Here is a 17,157-nt window from a genome sequence, read left to right as displayed (position 1 = left end):
AAAAATATTTGTTGATATAGAAATAAATGCTAAAATGCTTCAATACTTACAATTTATATTATTGTATTATTATTATTATTATACTGATCTTTTGCTCGATGTAACAATCAAAATATGATTTTTACGATGACAATTACTGATAAAATAAGGAAAGCGAGAAAACTAATGAGCATCGCGGAAAAGGAGTTTCATATTTCAATATTTTTATAACATGCCCTTTTTCAGAAAGGGAACTATGGAAACCTAATTTTTCTTCTCTTTATCGGAAATTTAGTTTTTCCAGGATTTTGGTTCCATCAATATTTCCTGTTTTTTTACACGCGGAGAAACACAATGCTATTTTAATCGAGGAACTATTTGCGAATGAAATTAATTAAAAAATTTAATTATTTAAAAAATTTAATTACTTAAAAAATTTAATTACTTAAAAAATAATTTTGCTTTCTCTTCTATTTTTTGTTTAAAGACCTGTTTTACATAAGAAAACTCGCATTGCAGTATATTGAAGGTGGCCGCCATCTCGTCTTAATGACATGAAATATGGAAACCGCGTCGCAACCTGGGTTACCTACCGCTAAGCTTCACTTCCATCATGTTTACCGCACCTCGGAACTTCCTCTGGTTCGTGTTACTTGCCAGCAGCTGTTAAAATACAGTGACACGTTTACGAGAGGGGTTCTGATGTGTTTAAAGTAGAGTACATACACAATACACATTAACTTCCACATACTGCACACATTGATGAAATGATATAAAAAGATACTAAATAAAATTTTAGATTCAGAATTTAATTATAATTTTTGCATGATGTTTGTAAGTACAAATTGACCGATTGTTCCTATTTAAAAAAAAATTATAGATTTAAAACAAAAATCTATAAAGAATTAAGAAAGAATTAATAAATTTATAAATTAAAGAATTTTTCTAAAGCGATTTAAAATGTATATTGGAGTATCCCTTCGAAAAGTGGAGGTGATATAAAAATATCTTATCTTCAAAGTAAACTCGTTGCTGTTTGTTTTTTCAATTCAAGCCCCGCGAATATCCGCAAAAATAACATCTCACAAATTTGTCACGTCAGCGGCGGAGCGAAGGAAGAGCGAAGGAAGAAGTGCATTATCTCGAAAAGTTTCGGAACAACAATTTCTTGCGTCAATCCTCCTTGGCGCGCAGCCCCGCGAAGAATATTTGCGACCCTTTCATGGGCGCGTTTACTATCGATCGGGGAGGATATAACGCGTGCCAGTCGTCGTTGCCATGAGTCGAGGAATCGCCATGAGAGAGCAAGAGGGAGAGAGAGAGAGAGAGAGAGAGAGAGAGAGAGAGAGAGAGAGAGAGAGAACGAGCGAGAAAGAGAGAAAGACAGAGAGAAAGAGAGAGAGGAAGGTAGACAGGATGCTACAAAAGCCACCCCTTTCGGACCGACGACTATAAGTACCGGTCACGGTTGGTTCGCGCGGCTCATGTGCGCCCCGTGGTCCCGCCGGCGTGGTATCGCTTTCGCGTACGTACGGAAAAGCCACTTGGACTAGGGCGCTTCGATCTATGAATAGATCCTAATCCGTTTCCAATCGCGTAACAGCCGCGATCGTCCATTTGTCCATCCGTCCGTTCGTTCGTCCGTCCGTCCGTCCGTCCGTCCGTCCGTCTGTTCGTCGCCCGATCGACAATTGTGCGAACCGTCGCGGACTCGCCGACGGGAAGCCGACGGCGCGCGGCAGCACGCGGAACCTCCGACGCGAGGAGCGCGGCGAACGCGATGACGCCGATCCTGCGGGATCGGAGAGCGGTCCACGAGGAACCGTCGTAATGGCCGGTCTCGTGATCGTCGAGGAGGACCCGAGCGATCGACCGGGGTAGACGTGATGCCGCTCGGGATCACCGAGGAAAGTCCTCAGCCGAGATGAGGAGGAGCAAGTCGAGGGGAAGCGTCATCGACGACGTGTGCGGCTGCTCCGCTCTATCGTCGATCATCCAGAAGAAAGATTTGAACTCTACCTCGGGTAAGAAAGAAAATTTTCAATCCAGGGGATTCAATCAAAGGGATAAAACATCGTGCATCGTTGAACGTTGATTTGCGAATTTTGCATGTGAAATTCTGACGTATCCGACGTGTCTCATTTTTTTCAATTACTAACAATTATTGTCCGATAATTGTCCGATTAAATCTCCGTATCGTTGAGGTTTTTCAACGAGCAAATGGAATACTAAGAATACACCAACTGCTGCGTATATCACAATATATAATCCATCCAAACGTTCCGGTTTCTAAGTCTGTTAACACCGGCGAACCGCCCAAAGTTAGTTCCACGGTTTGCGATTTGATCGATCGTCACGCACGTGTTCTCCGGACGACGGAAAACCTCGCGCAATCGATGACGACTACTAGCAACCTTGAACGAGAAAAGTGATTACTGATCGCTTCCTAGCTTCTCATAGCGAAAAAAACTTTTTCGGGATAACATTTGGGTAGAATCTACTTTCAGAAGTTGCCGGTAGAAAAGTTCCGCTTTCACCGATTTTGTCTCAACATTTTTCCTCTTTCTCTTCTCTCTTCTCTCATTTTCTCTCTTCGAGTTACGCCATTTCACCATCACGCATTTTTCTTATCTTCTCCAGCTAATGCTTTCCTGTTGTTGGGCTTCTAGTGATTACCTTATTGTTTGGCCTCTCTCCGTTTTCTCTTTTTGCTCGAGAAGATGCATATTGCTGTTATTTCCCGGACGTACTATTAATCGAGACAAATTTAATGAATGAAGCGTTACATTTTTCCCAGGATAAAATTAATAGTCACCGTCGAGAAGATGTGGAAAGTTGTGTCGTCTCGACAAGTTTCTCAAACATCTATTTACCACTTTACTTGCAATCGTCTTAGTCCTAATTGAATTGGTTTCGATTTCTTCGATCTTTCTACTTCTGCCGACTCAGCGAGATACAAATAATTCACGACTCTAATCCCCCAGGATACGTATTGTCTTAGAGAGGGACAAAAGAACAACAAAAGAATCCTCCGCGAAAGAAGATCCTAAAATCGCGTCGAATAATCAGCGCGTGGCGATATTCCCGCCTCTTCTCTACTTTTCTCGTCCTCTTTCCCATTCTGCGTTCTTCTCTGCCCCCTCCACTGGACCAGCAGCAGCCACCAGCTGGGTTGTTTCTGGCTGTATGTACGTCCCCGACCCTTCGTAAAAGTCAGCTTTGAATCTCGAAAGCCAGTCGGCAGCCAAGTGGCGCTTACGATTTCTCGATCGAAGCCTCTCCGATCTCCTCCGTTCGCTCTTCGCGTCTATCGACTTTCATCTTTCCCGCGCGATCTTCCGCCGAGCAACATTGACCGATCGACAACACCGAGTGAACATTGACATATACATCACCTGAGAGAAAAATCCTGGGCGTAATGAGCAGCATGAGTTACGTGACGTCATGTCAACAGGTATCGTCGGGCTAGCCTCCTTGGACGCCCCCACTACCTTGGCGGGGTGCCGCTTGTGGTCCCCTCGGACCAGGGCCCTCGGGGCCCCGGCAGGTGTAAGACAGTGTTTCCATTCACCGTGAAGTGGCAGTAAGGAAAGCAACGACGGAGACGTTCCTCTTCCGCGAGTCCTGTCGAAACAGTGAATTAACCGCCGTAATTAACACGCCGACGATAAGACAGTGACAAGTGACAAGTTTGTATTTCGTGCGCGACAGGACGAATCTCTCGTGATTCTCAAGTTTTAACTCTCGAGAGAATTTCCTTTCGGCGCTGGAAGAGGGATAAAATTGCACTCTCGGGATAACGCACATTTTTAATGCTTTGCAAAAAGTGTGAAGCGTGAAGTAGCACAACGTGAATGTGAAAATATAAATAAACCCGCGGGAAAGCGTTTGGTCGAAATCGAGGGCGCTGCCTCGGTAGATTTTCGTATTTCGGACCGCCGGGACTCTTGAATGTCGCTATCATGGTTTTCTTCGGAAGAAAAGAGAAGCTGGAGGATCGGCGATTGCTGGCGAGCATGGACGCCGTGAACGGCACGATTGTCCATCAAGTTGACAACGGTAAATCGTTCGCATTGTTCGCGCGACGTTCGGAATCGTCTCATCTTGCCTCGAATTGTTTCTCGCGCGCGTAATAAACGAAAGTGGTGTTTTTCCGGCGAAACTGTCGTCACGGCTTCCTCGGAATTAAAGAGAAATATTTTCTCACTTTGCTCGCGATATACGAGATACACTCGTATATCGTATTTCTCGATAGCGAGGCATATTTCCTCGAACATCCGGTGGGAACGAGTGCAAATATCGCCGGCCGCATATTTTTAATTCTTTCCCTTCCCACCCTCTCCTCCCACGTTTTTCCCTTTATTTTAATGTCGACCGTGACGGTTACGCCTTTCGGTTGATGACTTTCAACTGTCGCGTTCTCTACCTGCTCGCCTGTAAAATTTATCAGCGCACAGCGATAATAATTCACCGCGAAACTGCGTTTATTGAACTAATTAAAATTGTCGAGTGAAAGGGAAAAGGGAAAAGGCGAAAAAATCTTGCGCAGCAAGACGATGAATTTATAATGGTATTATAAATTATTATATTATTATATTGTTACATTTTTATATTTTTACTTTTTATTTTTTTTTTTTTTTTTTTTTTTTTATTATACATGACTTTTTCACGTTAGAATTCAGCGTGAACGCAAAACAGAACGTAAAAATACGTTCGCTACCGATTCACGAGCGTGAAAATCGGCATCGTATCCCGCGCGCGTTGTGTCGCTCGTGATCCCAGCTATGCTTCGATGCTTTATAATGCATGCATTTATCATTCATACGCTGCATAGTTGGCGCAGGTTATTATTACATAGTCAAGTGGCTTTTCATCGAGCCCTCGAGAGTTCCGAACGCGTCGGCGAAACATAATCGATTGACAAGCCGTGCGTTCCACGAATCATCTAATAGCCGCGTTTCTAAAACTGCAAGCGACGTATATTTTCTATATGTATATTTGCCTTGGCTCCAATCGCAGCAATCGTAAAAATCATGAATAGAAACATTTGGGAAATATTTGAATAAATTTGAACAGGCAGGAAAAGAACACGAGACGTATCGCGATCGATAATATCGAACCGCCAACAGGTGTAATGCCGCTCAAGTGGTATGTGATAATAATGTCTAAGAGGCCTTGGCGTACTAGTTGAAGTCGCGAATAGCGGTGACGTTAATTGAATACACTTGGACATGTTATTTAATGACTTCGCACTCCGCGAAGCGCCCTCGAGCTCTCCCAAAATAGGGAAATCAACCCCGTTAATAATTCCCCACGCGATACAACAATATCCAATATCGCGTTCGATTTGGAAAACCGAAAATTCCAGAAATAGTTACGTAACGACTTATTCCTTTTCTAAATGCATACGTAATTTGCAGTCTCGAAAAAGTTTTTTTTTTTTCCATAAATTCCCAAAAAAATTTGAAAAAGTCATATATAATAAAAATATAAAAATGTAATATAATAATTTATAAATGCCATTATAAATTCATCTTCCTGCTGCGCACGTTTTTTCGCCTTTCTCCTTTTCCCTTTCACTCAACAATTTAATTAGTTCAATAAACGCAGTTTCGCGGTGAATTATGAGCGCTGTGCGCTCAAATTGAGACTCAAGCAAGATTCGCGTGACAGCCTCGGCCACCTGTAGCTGACAATATTGATCAGGCCGAAAGATGGCCACGCCCGGGTTCACACTCATGTCGCTGCGACCCCTCATTGGGTATCCCGCTTCTCCCTCGTCACCCTCTTTCTCTCTCTCTCTCTCTCTCTCTCTCTCTCTCTCTCTCTCTCTCTCTCTCTCTCTCGACTGTTGCTGCCGCGATGCGGCGATGCGCCGTTCCCGGCCACGGTGAATCCGCAGCTGATTATGAACAAGTACGCCGTTACTGTTCCAGCCGCGTTCATGCACGTGCGTGACAACATCGAGGAGCTGGGCAAAGTCGCCGATGACACGGACCTGCTGTTCCTGAAGGGCCTCCTCGACAGCCCGGTCGTCACGTCCCTCGTGAAGGTGAGTGAACGCCCCACGTTTATCTCGAAACTGAATCGCGATTCGGCAGATCACCGCGCGAGATTACTTGAGCCTCCCTTAATTTCTTTAGCTCTTTGTTCGTCGGTAGATCAAATGTAAAAATGTAAAAAAAAAAACGACGCGAAGAACACTTCATTAACTCGTTGAATTTTTCAATGTAGAATGCAGAGCGTACTTGATTAAACTCATTATTTTCTGAACGTGAAGGGGTTCATATTTTTTCTTTTAATCGCCTTCATCGCTCCTCGTGGGGTATGAAAAATTCTAATGGCAGCGCGATATCCGGATCCGCAATTTTGTTCATGTCCCGTGAACGGATCGTAAATGTGCGAGTGGATATAATTTCGGTACGCAGATCGGCGTTGAACGTGTCCGTGTTCGCTCATTAAACGATGTTTACTATGATCGCGGAAATTTATGAGGATCCGTCTGCGGTTCTTGGCCGCCGTGGTATCCCTTCATTTCCTTGTCGCTGAATGAAAAAAAAAAAAAAATTGAAACGTTCGCGCGAACGTTCCTGGCCGTTTGCCCGAACAATTCGAGTCGTTGAACCGTCCTACGTGAACGTGTTCGCCATCGTTCGATGGAACGATCATTTAGAATGGCGAACGCGACCGCAACTGAAGTAAACCAGCCAGATTAAATCAGGGAATATTTCAGAATACAAACGGTTACAGAGAGTACAGTGTGCGTACGGTTCCACGGAGAGAAAATGTGCAGTTCTCAATTCCTAAATATAGTTCTAAATCTAGGTTTGTGCAGTCTCTCCGCGAAGAGCAGGGCAATAACTAATCGTAGAACGACCGTAACAGTAACATTTCGAGCGTTTATACTTATCGCCTATATTCTCACCTTAATGCAACACAGTAATACGTAATTTAACTCCCTGGCTGTTATATTTATTCGTTGTTGTCCTGAAGAATATTTGCAATGTTCTTCGAACCTCGAATCGAACAACTCTAAAAATTTCTCAAAATATTCTCTAAGTTAAGTACTATTTTTGGGAATTTGGCACGTTAAATCTTAATGAATCGAGTTTTTAATGGAAAAAAAAAAAAAAAAAATGTATTTCCTTTGTGATTATTTGCAGTAATAATTTTTTTTTTTATATCTCCAGCCACAAAATATAATATTTTCAAAAATTGTTATATCACTTGAAAATATTTAATTTAGTGGTATTTTTAAGAAGATTTCTGAATACCGCAGTCTCAAGAATTTTCTACTCAAAGCAAGTTCTAGACGCGCCTCTCTGCCTGTTATTAACGATTTGGCTTACGAAAGTGAACGATATCGCCTCGCTGGAATCTGGTCGAACCGCGTGCTCCCGAACGACGAGAGCTGTGGCGGAGAGCGGAGGCTCGTTCGTGGCACCCAGCATGGGAAAAGGGGGAATTTCGGGAACACGCGTGCTAGAGCGAGTTTTATTTCTCCCCCCCTCCCTCCCCGCTTCCCCTCATCCCTCTCTACGTGCCTTCACGTGTCTGCATCACGCGGCACGAAACATCCGCGCGACACCCACGCTATTTCGGTCGCGACACACTTCCCGCGATCGCGAGCCGCGAAGGAAGAGAAATATTATCTCTCCGGCCTTCGGCGAGAATATTATCCGGCGATGGACTGGAAAAAAAAACAGGCGTTACGCGCGTTCTGGCTGTTCGGCTTCATCCTTTAAACGAGATACTTTTCACGTGCGATGAGCAGCGCCTTTTCACTCTCCCTATGTCGACCGCAACCAGTTCGTTTTCCCCTTGTGTTTCGGGGCCTACATTCCTCCCGTAATCTACCAGGTCGACGCACAGGTAGAAACACGTGCACCGCAGCAGGTAGAAAACGTCTGGTGTTGAGAAGTCGTTAGAGAATCGACTCACGTATCTCGCCTTTCGCGTCGACTCGAGCCAACGGTGGAAAGTGCTAAGGAGCACGTAAGACATCTGTATCTTTGTGAGAAAGCAAAGCCGGAAAAAAACGTCGCGGAGAAAACGGTTTTTTTTTTTATCGATGTATCCGGATAATCGGTCCGATCATCGACAAAGCGGTAAAAAAAGGAGAAAAAAAAAAGCAAAGCAATTATTAGATTCCCGGCTGGATGAGCGTCCGTGCTGAAGGGAAAATCATAATCCAGGAGCCGAGTGGCCTACGGGACGCGAGGGAGGAGGATTGAGATTTACGGTCGCTTAATTGGCGAAATTGCTTTCTTTCTCGCATGGATAATAATTACGGATAATTGAGCACGACCTCTTGATTAGGCGTAGGTCATAGGCGCCGCCATGGAGTCATCGCTCGTGACTCGTCGCAGAAATCCAGGCGCGAGCGCGTGCGTGTCCGCGACGTTAACGTGTTTTGTAAGCCTGTAGCGTGTACGACGAGACGATATGTAATTTCAGTCGGTGAGTCGGCTTTGTGATCGTACAAGAGGAAGTGGGAGAGACACGTACACATGCACGCGGTATGCGTCCCGACCCGCGCGCGCGCGCGCGCGCGCGCGCGCGCGTGTGTGTGTGTGTGTGTGTGTGTGTGTGTGAGCGACAGGACTGTACGCTGAACTCGATTGTGGCTCTTATCGGACGCGCGCATACATTTTCTTTTATCTCGCATATTACCTGGAGTGAATGTCCCGCGTAAAACCGAATCCGCTAACTCGTTTACGCAACAGAGTCATTTCGACGGAGGATAGCCCCTCCTCTGGTTGCGTCAATAAAAAAAACAACAGCGAATACCGATTTCGCTGATCGCTGATCGAGTTGAGCTGGACGCGTTACGTCACTCGACGCGTAACGTGACATTATTTGTAACTTGACTCCGTATAATCCGAGTCTTCAAAACACAATGACACATTTATGTATATAATAATGGAGCGATCAAGTGTCCTCACAATCGACCGTTAAATGATTATGCAGTTTCTGCATAACAGCGACAAAAGAAGCGATTTGTCTTTAGAACTGAAACATCGTCACGGCTTGGTGAAAAATATCGCAATTTGCCTTAGAAATTCGAGTGTTTAGTTCGTACCAAATGGAATCTTTCCTGAATACCTGTATTTTTCATTGACAAAGCAAACAATTGGAACAAGTGTGACTGGTACGACGCTGCGACGAAGTTGTATTGAGCTTCAACCAGTCCCACGATACTTTCAAGAGGCGCTAGATAATTCCGAAAAAGGCACATCGATATCTCTTGTCTTGTCTCGGTTGCTATTATCATTCAATAAACGAGAAAGACTTGTAAAGACTTGTAAACGTGACAACGAAATAGCTCACTTGTGTCAACGATGTTTTCTAAATTGAAAGTCGTAGATATGCGGACGTTTCATATTCATTTCTTGCTTGTTTCTTTATCTTTATTATTAAAGAAAGAGAGAGATGCCATTGGTCTCACGGTGCACTTTTAATGCCTAATAGGTTCCTGCCTCGTTCACCGATTTGATTTTAAATCAGAATCTTTGAAGATCTATAAAATTATGCCAAGTTAATGAATTAACGTGCCTCGCTGCTGCCATATTTCTCAGCTGGTTCGAGGTAGACCTAGCTGCTTAGTGAATGATAAAATCAATGAAGAGTACGCGAGGCGTACTCTCCAAGGGAAGTGGAGTCACGAGGTCTACAGAGGCGTGCACCGCTGCTACTACTACTATTACGTTTCTTTACGACGACCTTGAAACGGGTGGTCCCCGGATGGACGAGCTACGCTCCTGAAGCGAACGTAGCGGAGTGTGTTGCATGCCAGGAGAAGGAAGGGCCCCCACCTGTTTCAGAATGGCAGGCGACTCGCCTGAACGGCCTGCCTACGCGGAGGGAGATCGGCCAGGCCGACGTCAGTAGGCGCGGCAGTTTTCAGAGTCGCCGTTTACATCCCGGACGAGAAGTGTCGCGCGACGATAACGCGAAACCCGCGCGGAGCACCAACCCTCGCCGCCGTCTCCGCATCCTGCGTGATCGCTTTTACCCGCCCCGTTTGCGAGACACAGATCTGGTTTTCCCTTCGTCCGAGAGAGCCAGACTCTCCCTCGCCGATCGATACCGCCACGGGGGCACCGACACGACCAGTTAGAGCTGCTTTAGCTTCACCAGTCCGCACGGAGCAGCGCGTCGCGAGGCTCTCTCTCTCTCTCTCTCTCTCTCTCTCTCTCTCCAGGTGAGACGCGTCGCTCGCCCGAGGAACGCGGGAAGAATACGGAACACGAGAGGCGAAAGAGAAAAAAAGTTCGCCAAAGAATTTTACGGAATTGCCGCAGCTTTGCGTAACTCCGCGGCGGCGAATGGACGCGTAGAGCCGCTTGCAGAGAGGTGCGACTGAAGAAACGCGAAGGTCCCGTTAAGTGACGCAATCGGGGTAGAATTCGGGTGTGCGGTGTAATAATGGGGTAATCGAGGAATTGATATGATAGGGCTCGATTGTATCAATTGTTAGCAAGCCAGGATAAATCTAGGGGTAGAAAGATGGGCGGGAGAAAATGTGGACGCTCCATTCGAGCTGAGAGTGGCGAGAGTCGACTCGCCTGATGATATTTAAAGGAGAACGCGACGGGACTCGCTCGCCTTGTCGCGACTTCGTCGATCGTTCTCGCCGCGCGGCACGCGGCCGTTACTCTCTCTTCTTTTTCTTCTCGCGGAGATCATTTCGCCAGATCGCGAAAGCGCTTCGTTCTCCCCGTCGAGGGGGAGAAACGAGTCTCGAGCGATTCGTCTCGCAAAGGATTTATCCCGCTCCGCGGCTAAATAAATGCCGCGGTTTTATAGTCCATAAACAAGTGCGGCATGGCAAAGTGTGCCTCCGATCCCAGGCCACGGCATGATGATCTCGCGTTCGTCCTGACGCAATCGGACACAGTTACTCGGGTGCGGGACCGTTCGGAGTAAACGCGGAGGGCCGCGGCCGCGCGGCTTGATGAATGATCCGCGACGAAGTGCGCCGATAAATCTCGCGCGACGGACGTCGATTTACCGATGTTCGCGTTTGAACCTCGCGTGCACGTGGGAGGCCCGCGTGCTGAGCAAACAAGCTGGAACAAACACTGGAGGAAGCTTGAAAGCCTCGAAAAACTCTCGCGGCGCGTGGAAACGTCACGATCCTCGCGCGTTTTCGGTCGGTCGTTAATCATCTGGGAGAAATTGCTCGCAACGCCGATTTCGCAAGAGCGCCTCGCGAGAGCACGTACGATGAGGAAATTCTCGTCTGATCGACAAAGCGTGCGTGCGTAATGACTGCACCGGAGCTCGCGATTCTCGAGAGGAAAATAATTCGACGGTGAATCATCATCGACGACAACCCACATTTGTCCGTGTATCGTGCGCGATAATCATAGAGTGATTTCTGCATCGAATATTCTACGTCTATTTTTGTATCTATCAGTATCATCATCATCACCATCATCATCATCATCATCATCATCATCATCATCATCATCATCATCATCATCATCATCATCATCATCATCATCATCATCATTATTATCATCATCATTAGCGTAATAATTCTGCGTGAATCGTAACTTTTTTATTATTTTTGTTACAATCGCAATTTTTATGGAAAAGTGTTGTAAGATTTAAATGTTACATTCTCTCAAATTTTTCGACTCTTCTTAGATCTTTCCATATGTTAAAGAAGTGATAAAAAAATCACAATAAATCTGTGTGTCGGTTCATTAAATTTGTTTGGATATTGGGAAATGCGCCGTCTCGAACGCGTCATCGAATGACCTACTTTTCTAATTATTCGTTCATTGTAAGCCGCTTCAAGTAGAGTAGGGCTAAATGTCTTTCGTGTCGATTAGATTAACTTTAATCCAATTGAACGCCGCCGGCGCCGTGTCATTGCATAACATTGATCATTAACAATGCATTAATAATGAAATTTTTTCGATCGCGTCTAAGAATTTATAAATATCGCGTAATATTTATAATCCATTTCAATTATATATTTAAAAATCTTTCAAAAATCCTCTTTTCAAAGTTAATTTGCTCGGTTTTTTGCAGATGAAGATTTTAACATGAATATCTTGAATGTGTGGAAAAGAAGTCATATAAAGTTAAGCTTACTTAGTCTGCATTATTGCAAGAAAATGGGCAAGTTGCATTTGAAGAAATTTGTTGATTTAACAACATGTGGTTTTCTCTTTTTGACCGACAAGAAAGAGGTAAACCGAGGTTCCGCATATTGTAGCGTGGTGAATTTAATGTAAAACCTGTTCTGACTTTCATGATTGGCACAAGAAAGCCACCGCTTTATCTACCTAAATAAATATAAATACCGTAACACAAAGAGACACCGCTTGCATGCTTTAAACGATATCGCAAATTAGTTAAATAAGTTATATGTCAGCGTTTGATCTCTTGAGCTATTTTTTAAAAATATTTTTTCTAGAAAGTGCAAAATTTATTTTATTCCAAAAAAATAAAAAGAGCTATATAGTCGAATAAAAATTTAATATAAATCTAACAGACTTCTAAAACACGTAGTAAAATTAAATATAATATTCATTTCTATGATATTTTTTAATGTATATTGTAAATTAAATTCTTATGTTTTCGTAAATTAAACAAAAATAAAATCAGAAAAGAATTAATCAACGTAACGGAATGTGAAAGAAGAATTATCACGATTAAAAATTAATACCAAAAATGTACTACGCTGATGAGAAAGAGTTACAAGAGAGAATCAAAATATCCTCCTAAGGCTCGTGAGAAACCAGTTTTTAATAGGTCCTGATTTGAAGATTTCTCTCTTCCTCTCTGGCAGGTGCAGGAGCGTCTCGAGGACCCGCCGGTGCCCGTGGAGCCGGTATGCTCGTCCGTCTGTGACATCGTCGACGAGGTGTGCCACGCTTTCCGGTCCTCCAGGAACTCGCACGCCAGGGAGCTGGTGAATCTTCTCGGCAACGCGCATCTGAGAGCGCTCCTGGAGACGCACGACGCGGTCGTGGAACGCAGAGAAGCGCCTTCCAAACCGCCCGATCCGCCCGCGCTAACAATGCCGACGAACAAGAAGGAGGAAATGCCTATCAGGGTGGTCGGCCTCAGGAGGCAACCTGATGAACCTCTGGTAAGTCCAGGAATATAAATGATACACCTTAACTTTAAAAAAAAATAAACGAAGAGTGTGTTAACTTAATATTTGGAAAAAAAGTTAGTTAATTTTAGTTTCGTTTCATGTTCATTCAAAGATTCTTTTCCCATATCTTTCGATATGAAAATAAATGTATAATGAGAAAAATGTTCGGTTGTTACGGTTTGAAACTATTCACACTGAAAAGTTTTATCATGAGAGAAACTTCCAATTCGCGAATTAGCTCGCCAGATTTGCCTAAAGAAAAGACGAAGATGCCACTTGCAGTTCGTGCAAATAAGTGCGAATGTTTATTTTTCCGGCATGCCACGTGTTTCGACGATTTTCTGGTACTACGCGCTTCTTTAAGATACTCTGACGCGTCGAAATATGACTAGCAATTTTCTACGTCGCCGCTTAATGCTTTATTGATCGTTTGGAGAAAGCGACGTCGCCCATTAATCAGTGGCTAGACAAAAACGAGGCGTTTGTTTACTTATTTATTTGTCGGTATTTCTCCAGGGTCTGACGGTGCAGGTGGATGAATCCGGGAATATGATCATCGCCAGGATTCTCGGTGGCAGCACAGCGGCACGTCAGGAGCTTTTGAAGACAGGCGAGGTGATACTCGAAGTTAACGGAAAAAGAGTTCGAAATCCCGAGGAGTTGCAGCAGGCGATCCAGGATGCCAAGGAGAATTTATCCCTAAAACTGGCTCCGGGTGTCGCCACGGACACGAACCGGCCCCTCAAGTCCACGGTGAGTGTTACGAGCTGTTTTTCCACCTCGATGCCTTTGGTAACAGCTGCATTCTTATTCTCCCTTCTTACAAAGCTCGTTCGAGCGCGAAAAACGCGACCTCGGCATCGTAATCGCAAAGCAATGAAAATTCATGACAATTTCATCAAGTCGCCTTTTTGCTTTGTCATGACAGTGTTACATGAGGGCCCTCTTCGATTATGATCCATCGGAAGATACACTTCTACCCTGTCGGGAGATTGGTCTGCCCTTCCAGAAGGGCGACATCCTCCAGATCGTTGACCAGGCCGATCCGAATTGGTGGCAGGCGCGAAGAGTGGAGGGCGAGAGCCTCGGATCACCCGGGCTAATACCCTCGCTGGAATTGGAAGAACGCAGGAAGGCGTTCGTACCGCCTGAGGCTGACTTCGTTCACAAGATCAGCATCTGCGGCACGAGAATATCCAAGAAAAAGAAGAGGAAGATGTACCAATCCAAGTCGAACGGTGAGTTCGACGGTGCCGAGTTGCTTCTCTACGAGGAGGTCGCCCGAATGCCGCCGTTTCGACGCAAAACCTTGGCCTTAGTTGGACCACGTGGCGTGGGTCGGCGGACCCTGAAGAACAGGTTGATCAACAGTGACCCCGAGAAATTCGGCACTATCGTACCCTGTAAGAAACACTCAATTAATTCGCGATCAACGCGAGTAGATACTGCCGAGGATTATACTCAGTGATCTTTTCGCAGACACATCGAGACCGCCTAGAGTCCTCGAGGAGGACGGCAAGAGCTACTGGTTCACCGATCGCGAAACCATGGAAACCGATATCAGGGAGCACAGGTTTCTGGAGCACGGTGAACACGGTGGACATTTATATGGCACGAAGCTGGATTCGGTGCGGGAATTGATAAGAGCCGGCAAGATGTGCGTGTTAGACTGCAGTCCAGCCGCGCTCAAGATCCTCCACAACAGCACGGAATTCATGCCTTACGTCATATTCATCGCCGCGCCCGGGATGGAACAGCTGAAATCCTTATACGATCTCGGGAGATCGACCGGTGCTAGCAATCGAAATCTAACGGTATTCTTATTCAAAGCTTGCGCCTATCTTTTTGTAAAAATTACTCTCCTATGTCTGAAATTTTTATGCCCTCTTTAAAGCTCCTATCGATCTCATGTGATGCTAGTCATTTATATGCGACAACTTTATTTATTTTATCATTTATTTTATTTTTATCAGTTCAGTTAATTCCTTGTATAAATTTGATATTGGCTTTGCTAGTTCGACCGCCAGAGTTCCATCAGGTACAGCTCGAGAAGAGCCAGGACACTGGAATCCCTCGCATCTTTGTATGAGGTTTGTATCGCATGATGTATATTGTTTTATTATACCATTATGCAGCACGTATTCATGATACTCTTCATTCGAAATGTCGCAAAATTTATAGCTATAGAATTGATTGTGTTTTAGTACCGCACGATTCCTACGTTTTAGTTTGTAGAATTCTTAGTCACGGGAGCCATGAAAACTTCAACTTTTTTTCAAGCATGCATCCTCGATAATTAATGCAATCGAATACTTCCTTTTTTGCGACTGCAGTGAAGGCAATCAAACTATGTTTGTGATCTCAAAAGTACATTTCACGTCACTTTTAGTACAAGTCGACTATCATCATATTAGGCATCATTTTAAAAAAAGTTTTGTATATTCTTTATAAAGTATTAAAAATGAGAGACTAATTAATCTATCCAGGAGGACGATCTGAAATCTACGTTGGAGGAGTCCGCGGCATTGCAGAGAGCCTATGAAAAGTACATCGACCTGGTGATAGTGAACGAGGACTTTGATAATACGTTCAGGCAGGTGGTCGCAGCTCTGGATGCCTTAGCCACGGAGCATCAATGGGTGCCAGTCAATTGGATCTATTAATTTTAGTTCCCGAATGCAGCTTACGATATAGGACTTAAGAGCCGCGAAAATATAGGAACGCGCGAATGAAGAAAGGAATTTTTATTATTGCCTATGTCAGATTCAAAAAACTGAGATTATGTTACGCGCATGTTATGTGAAGTGAATGTTTGGAATCAGGCTCAGTTTGTTGCGCGGTTAAGAAAACGCAAGGCACGTGTAATCAGAGTACAAAGAATGCTACGAATATCTCATGCCGCGTGAAGCGATATCGATCGTCATCGCGCAAAGGACGCGATCGAGAATCTCATATTGTCGTTTTATAATTAAACACGTAGCGTAGCGTTTATTATTAGTTTCGTTAGATTTACAAACGACCCGTTTTGCATATGGAATCTCATCGACAAAACTTCGTTTCGTACATTGCTGTCAAATCGTAATACACAGAATATTGAATTCTTCTCGTCCTCGACGAATCAGCATGGCGACGATGATGGAGATCACTAATCAAATTTCAGAAGAACAAAAAACGGTTTTCTTTTACATAAAAAGAAGAAAGTCATATCGCACGCTGCATTTTTTACTGCCAAATCTCAACAACGACTGCATTAGCAACGGGTCGATTGATGTGTTAGACCGCCGTCCAGTTAATTTTAATATACTTTTAATTTAGTATAACGATAACCGCGTACGCACGTACGTTCATTTATCTACACAATGTTTCCCGCGAATTCTGTTTCGTGTCTCATTTTGCTGTTCGTGCACGCTAAGTAATATTCCTGGCATGGAAGTGCCTTAATAACGCAAGCCTGCAATTGAGTTGACGCGAAGATCTACTATGTCGACTCGACGCGATTTCGCTCTTGCATTCAAGTTTTTCACAGGAGGACTAAAACTAACAAATGCCTTTTCTAACGTCCAACGGACAATACATACGCATCTCCACACATACTTACATATACACATACTTTTTTTCAACTCAATCTACCTCTTCCGGAGGTCTATTTATACATTTATTGTGAGTCGCTTTGTACGGGTATGTAACGACTGTGAACCAATATCAGTATGTTTAATCGCGAGATACATACCTGTCGCCCCGAAGAGCAACGTGATGCACGATGTGGAATAAAGTTTATCGAGCATTTGTTACGAATCAGAATCGTACAACGAATGAATTATTATTTCAGTATTCCTATCCTCAGTTCTTTTTTTTTTTAATGCTCCGCTAAAAATGGATGTTGATTGAACCATATGTTACTAACAACAAATATGACTTATTTTTTTATTTATACTTAGAATATGTAACTAGAAACAGGCATTTTATACATGTACATTATATGCTTTCTTTTTTTTTTTTTTTTTTTTTTTTTTTTTTTTTTTTTTTTTTCAATACAAATGATATGATGTATCAAATTT

At 44.0% G+C, this 17,157-nt stretch overlaps 1 protein-coding gene and 1 pseudogene across 6 annotated transcripts; one reads left to right on the top strand and one right to left on the bottom strand.

The window, feature by feature from the left end:
- Positions 1 to 1,437: 1,437 nt before the first annotated feature.
- vari (MAGUK p55 subfamily member vari) lies at positions 1,438 to 16,900 on the top strand. 6 transcript variants are annotated; one of them, XM_011631692.3, is made up of 8 exons: positions 1,443 to 2,003; positions 5,916 to 6,031; positions 12,788 to 13,090; positions 13,616 to 13,852; positions 14,028 to 14,502; positions 14,579 to 14,913; positions 15,115 to 15,189; positions 15,586 to 16,900. In XM_011631692.3, exons 1-8 carry the CDS (start codon positions 1,904 to 1,906, stop codon positions 15,760 to 15,762), a joined length of 1,818 nt encoding a protein of 605 aa, XP_011629994.1. In that variant the 5' UTR covers positions 1,443 to 1,903; the 3' UTR covers positions 15,763 to 16,900. The 6 variants fall into 6 exon arrangements, with proteins under 6 accessions (XP_088930817.1, XP_011629994.1, XP_011629995.1 ...); XM_011631693.2 differs by lacking the exon at positions 1,443 to 2,003 and adding an exon at positions 3,715 to 4,038; XM_089074691.1 differs by lacking the exon at positions 15,115 to 15,189 and having other exon boundaries at positions 1,438 to 2,003.
- LOC148937096 (uncharacterized) lies at positions 2,995 to 3,786 on the bottom strand (annotated as a pseudogene).
- Positions 16,901 to 17,157: the final 257 nt, after the last annotated feature.

This window comes from Pogonomyrmex barbatus, unplaced genomic scaffold (assembly GCF_055798465.1).
Source record: "Pogonomyrmex barbatus isolate J1 unplaced genomic scaffold, ASM5579846v1 scaffold17, whole genome shotgun sequence".
Classification (NCBI taxonomy): domain Eukaryota; kingdom Metazoa; phylum Arthropoda; class Insecta; order Hymenoptera; family Formicidae; genus Pogonomyrmex; species Pogonomyrmex barbatus.
This window is presented reverse-complemented; position numbering and strand designations above follow the sequence as displayed.

Bases quoted from the DNA above. Each gene is read 5' to 3' on its own strand.
- vari (XM_011631692.3), top strand. From the start codon at position 1,904: ATGAGGAGGAGCAAGTCGAGGGGAAGCGTCATCGACGACGTGTGCGGC. The intron at 13,091-13,615 runs GTAAGTCCAGGA...GTATTTCTCCAG, and splicing joins GGCAACCTGATGAACCTCTG to GGTCTGACGGTGCAGGTGGA. The intron at 15,190-15,585 runs GTTTGTATCGCA...TAATCTATCCAG, and splicing joins CCCTCGCATCTTTGTATGAG to GAGGACGATCTGAAATCTAC.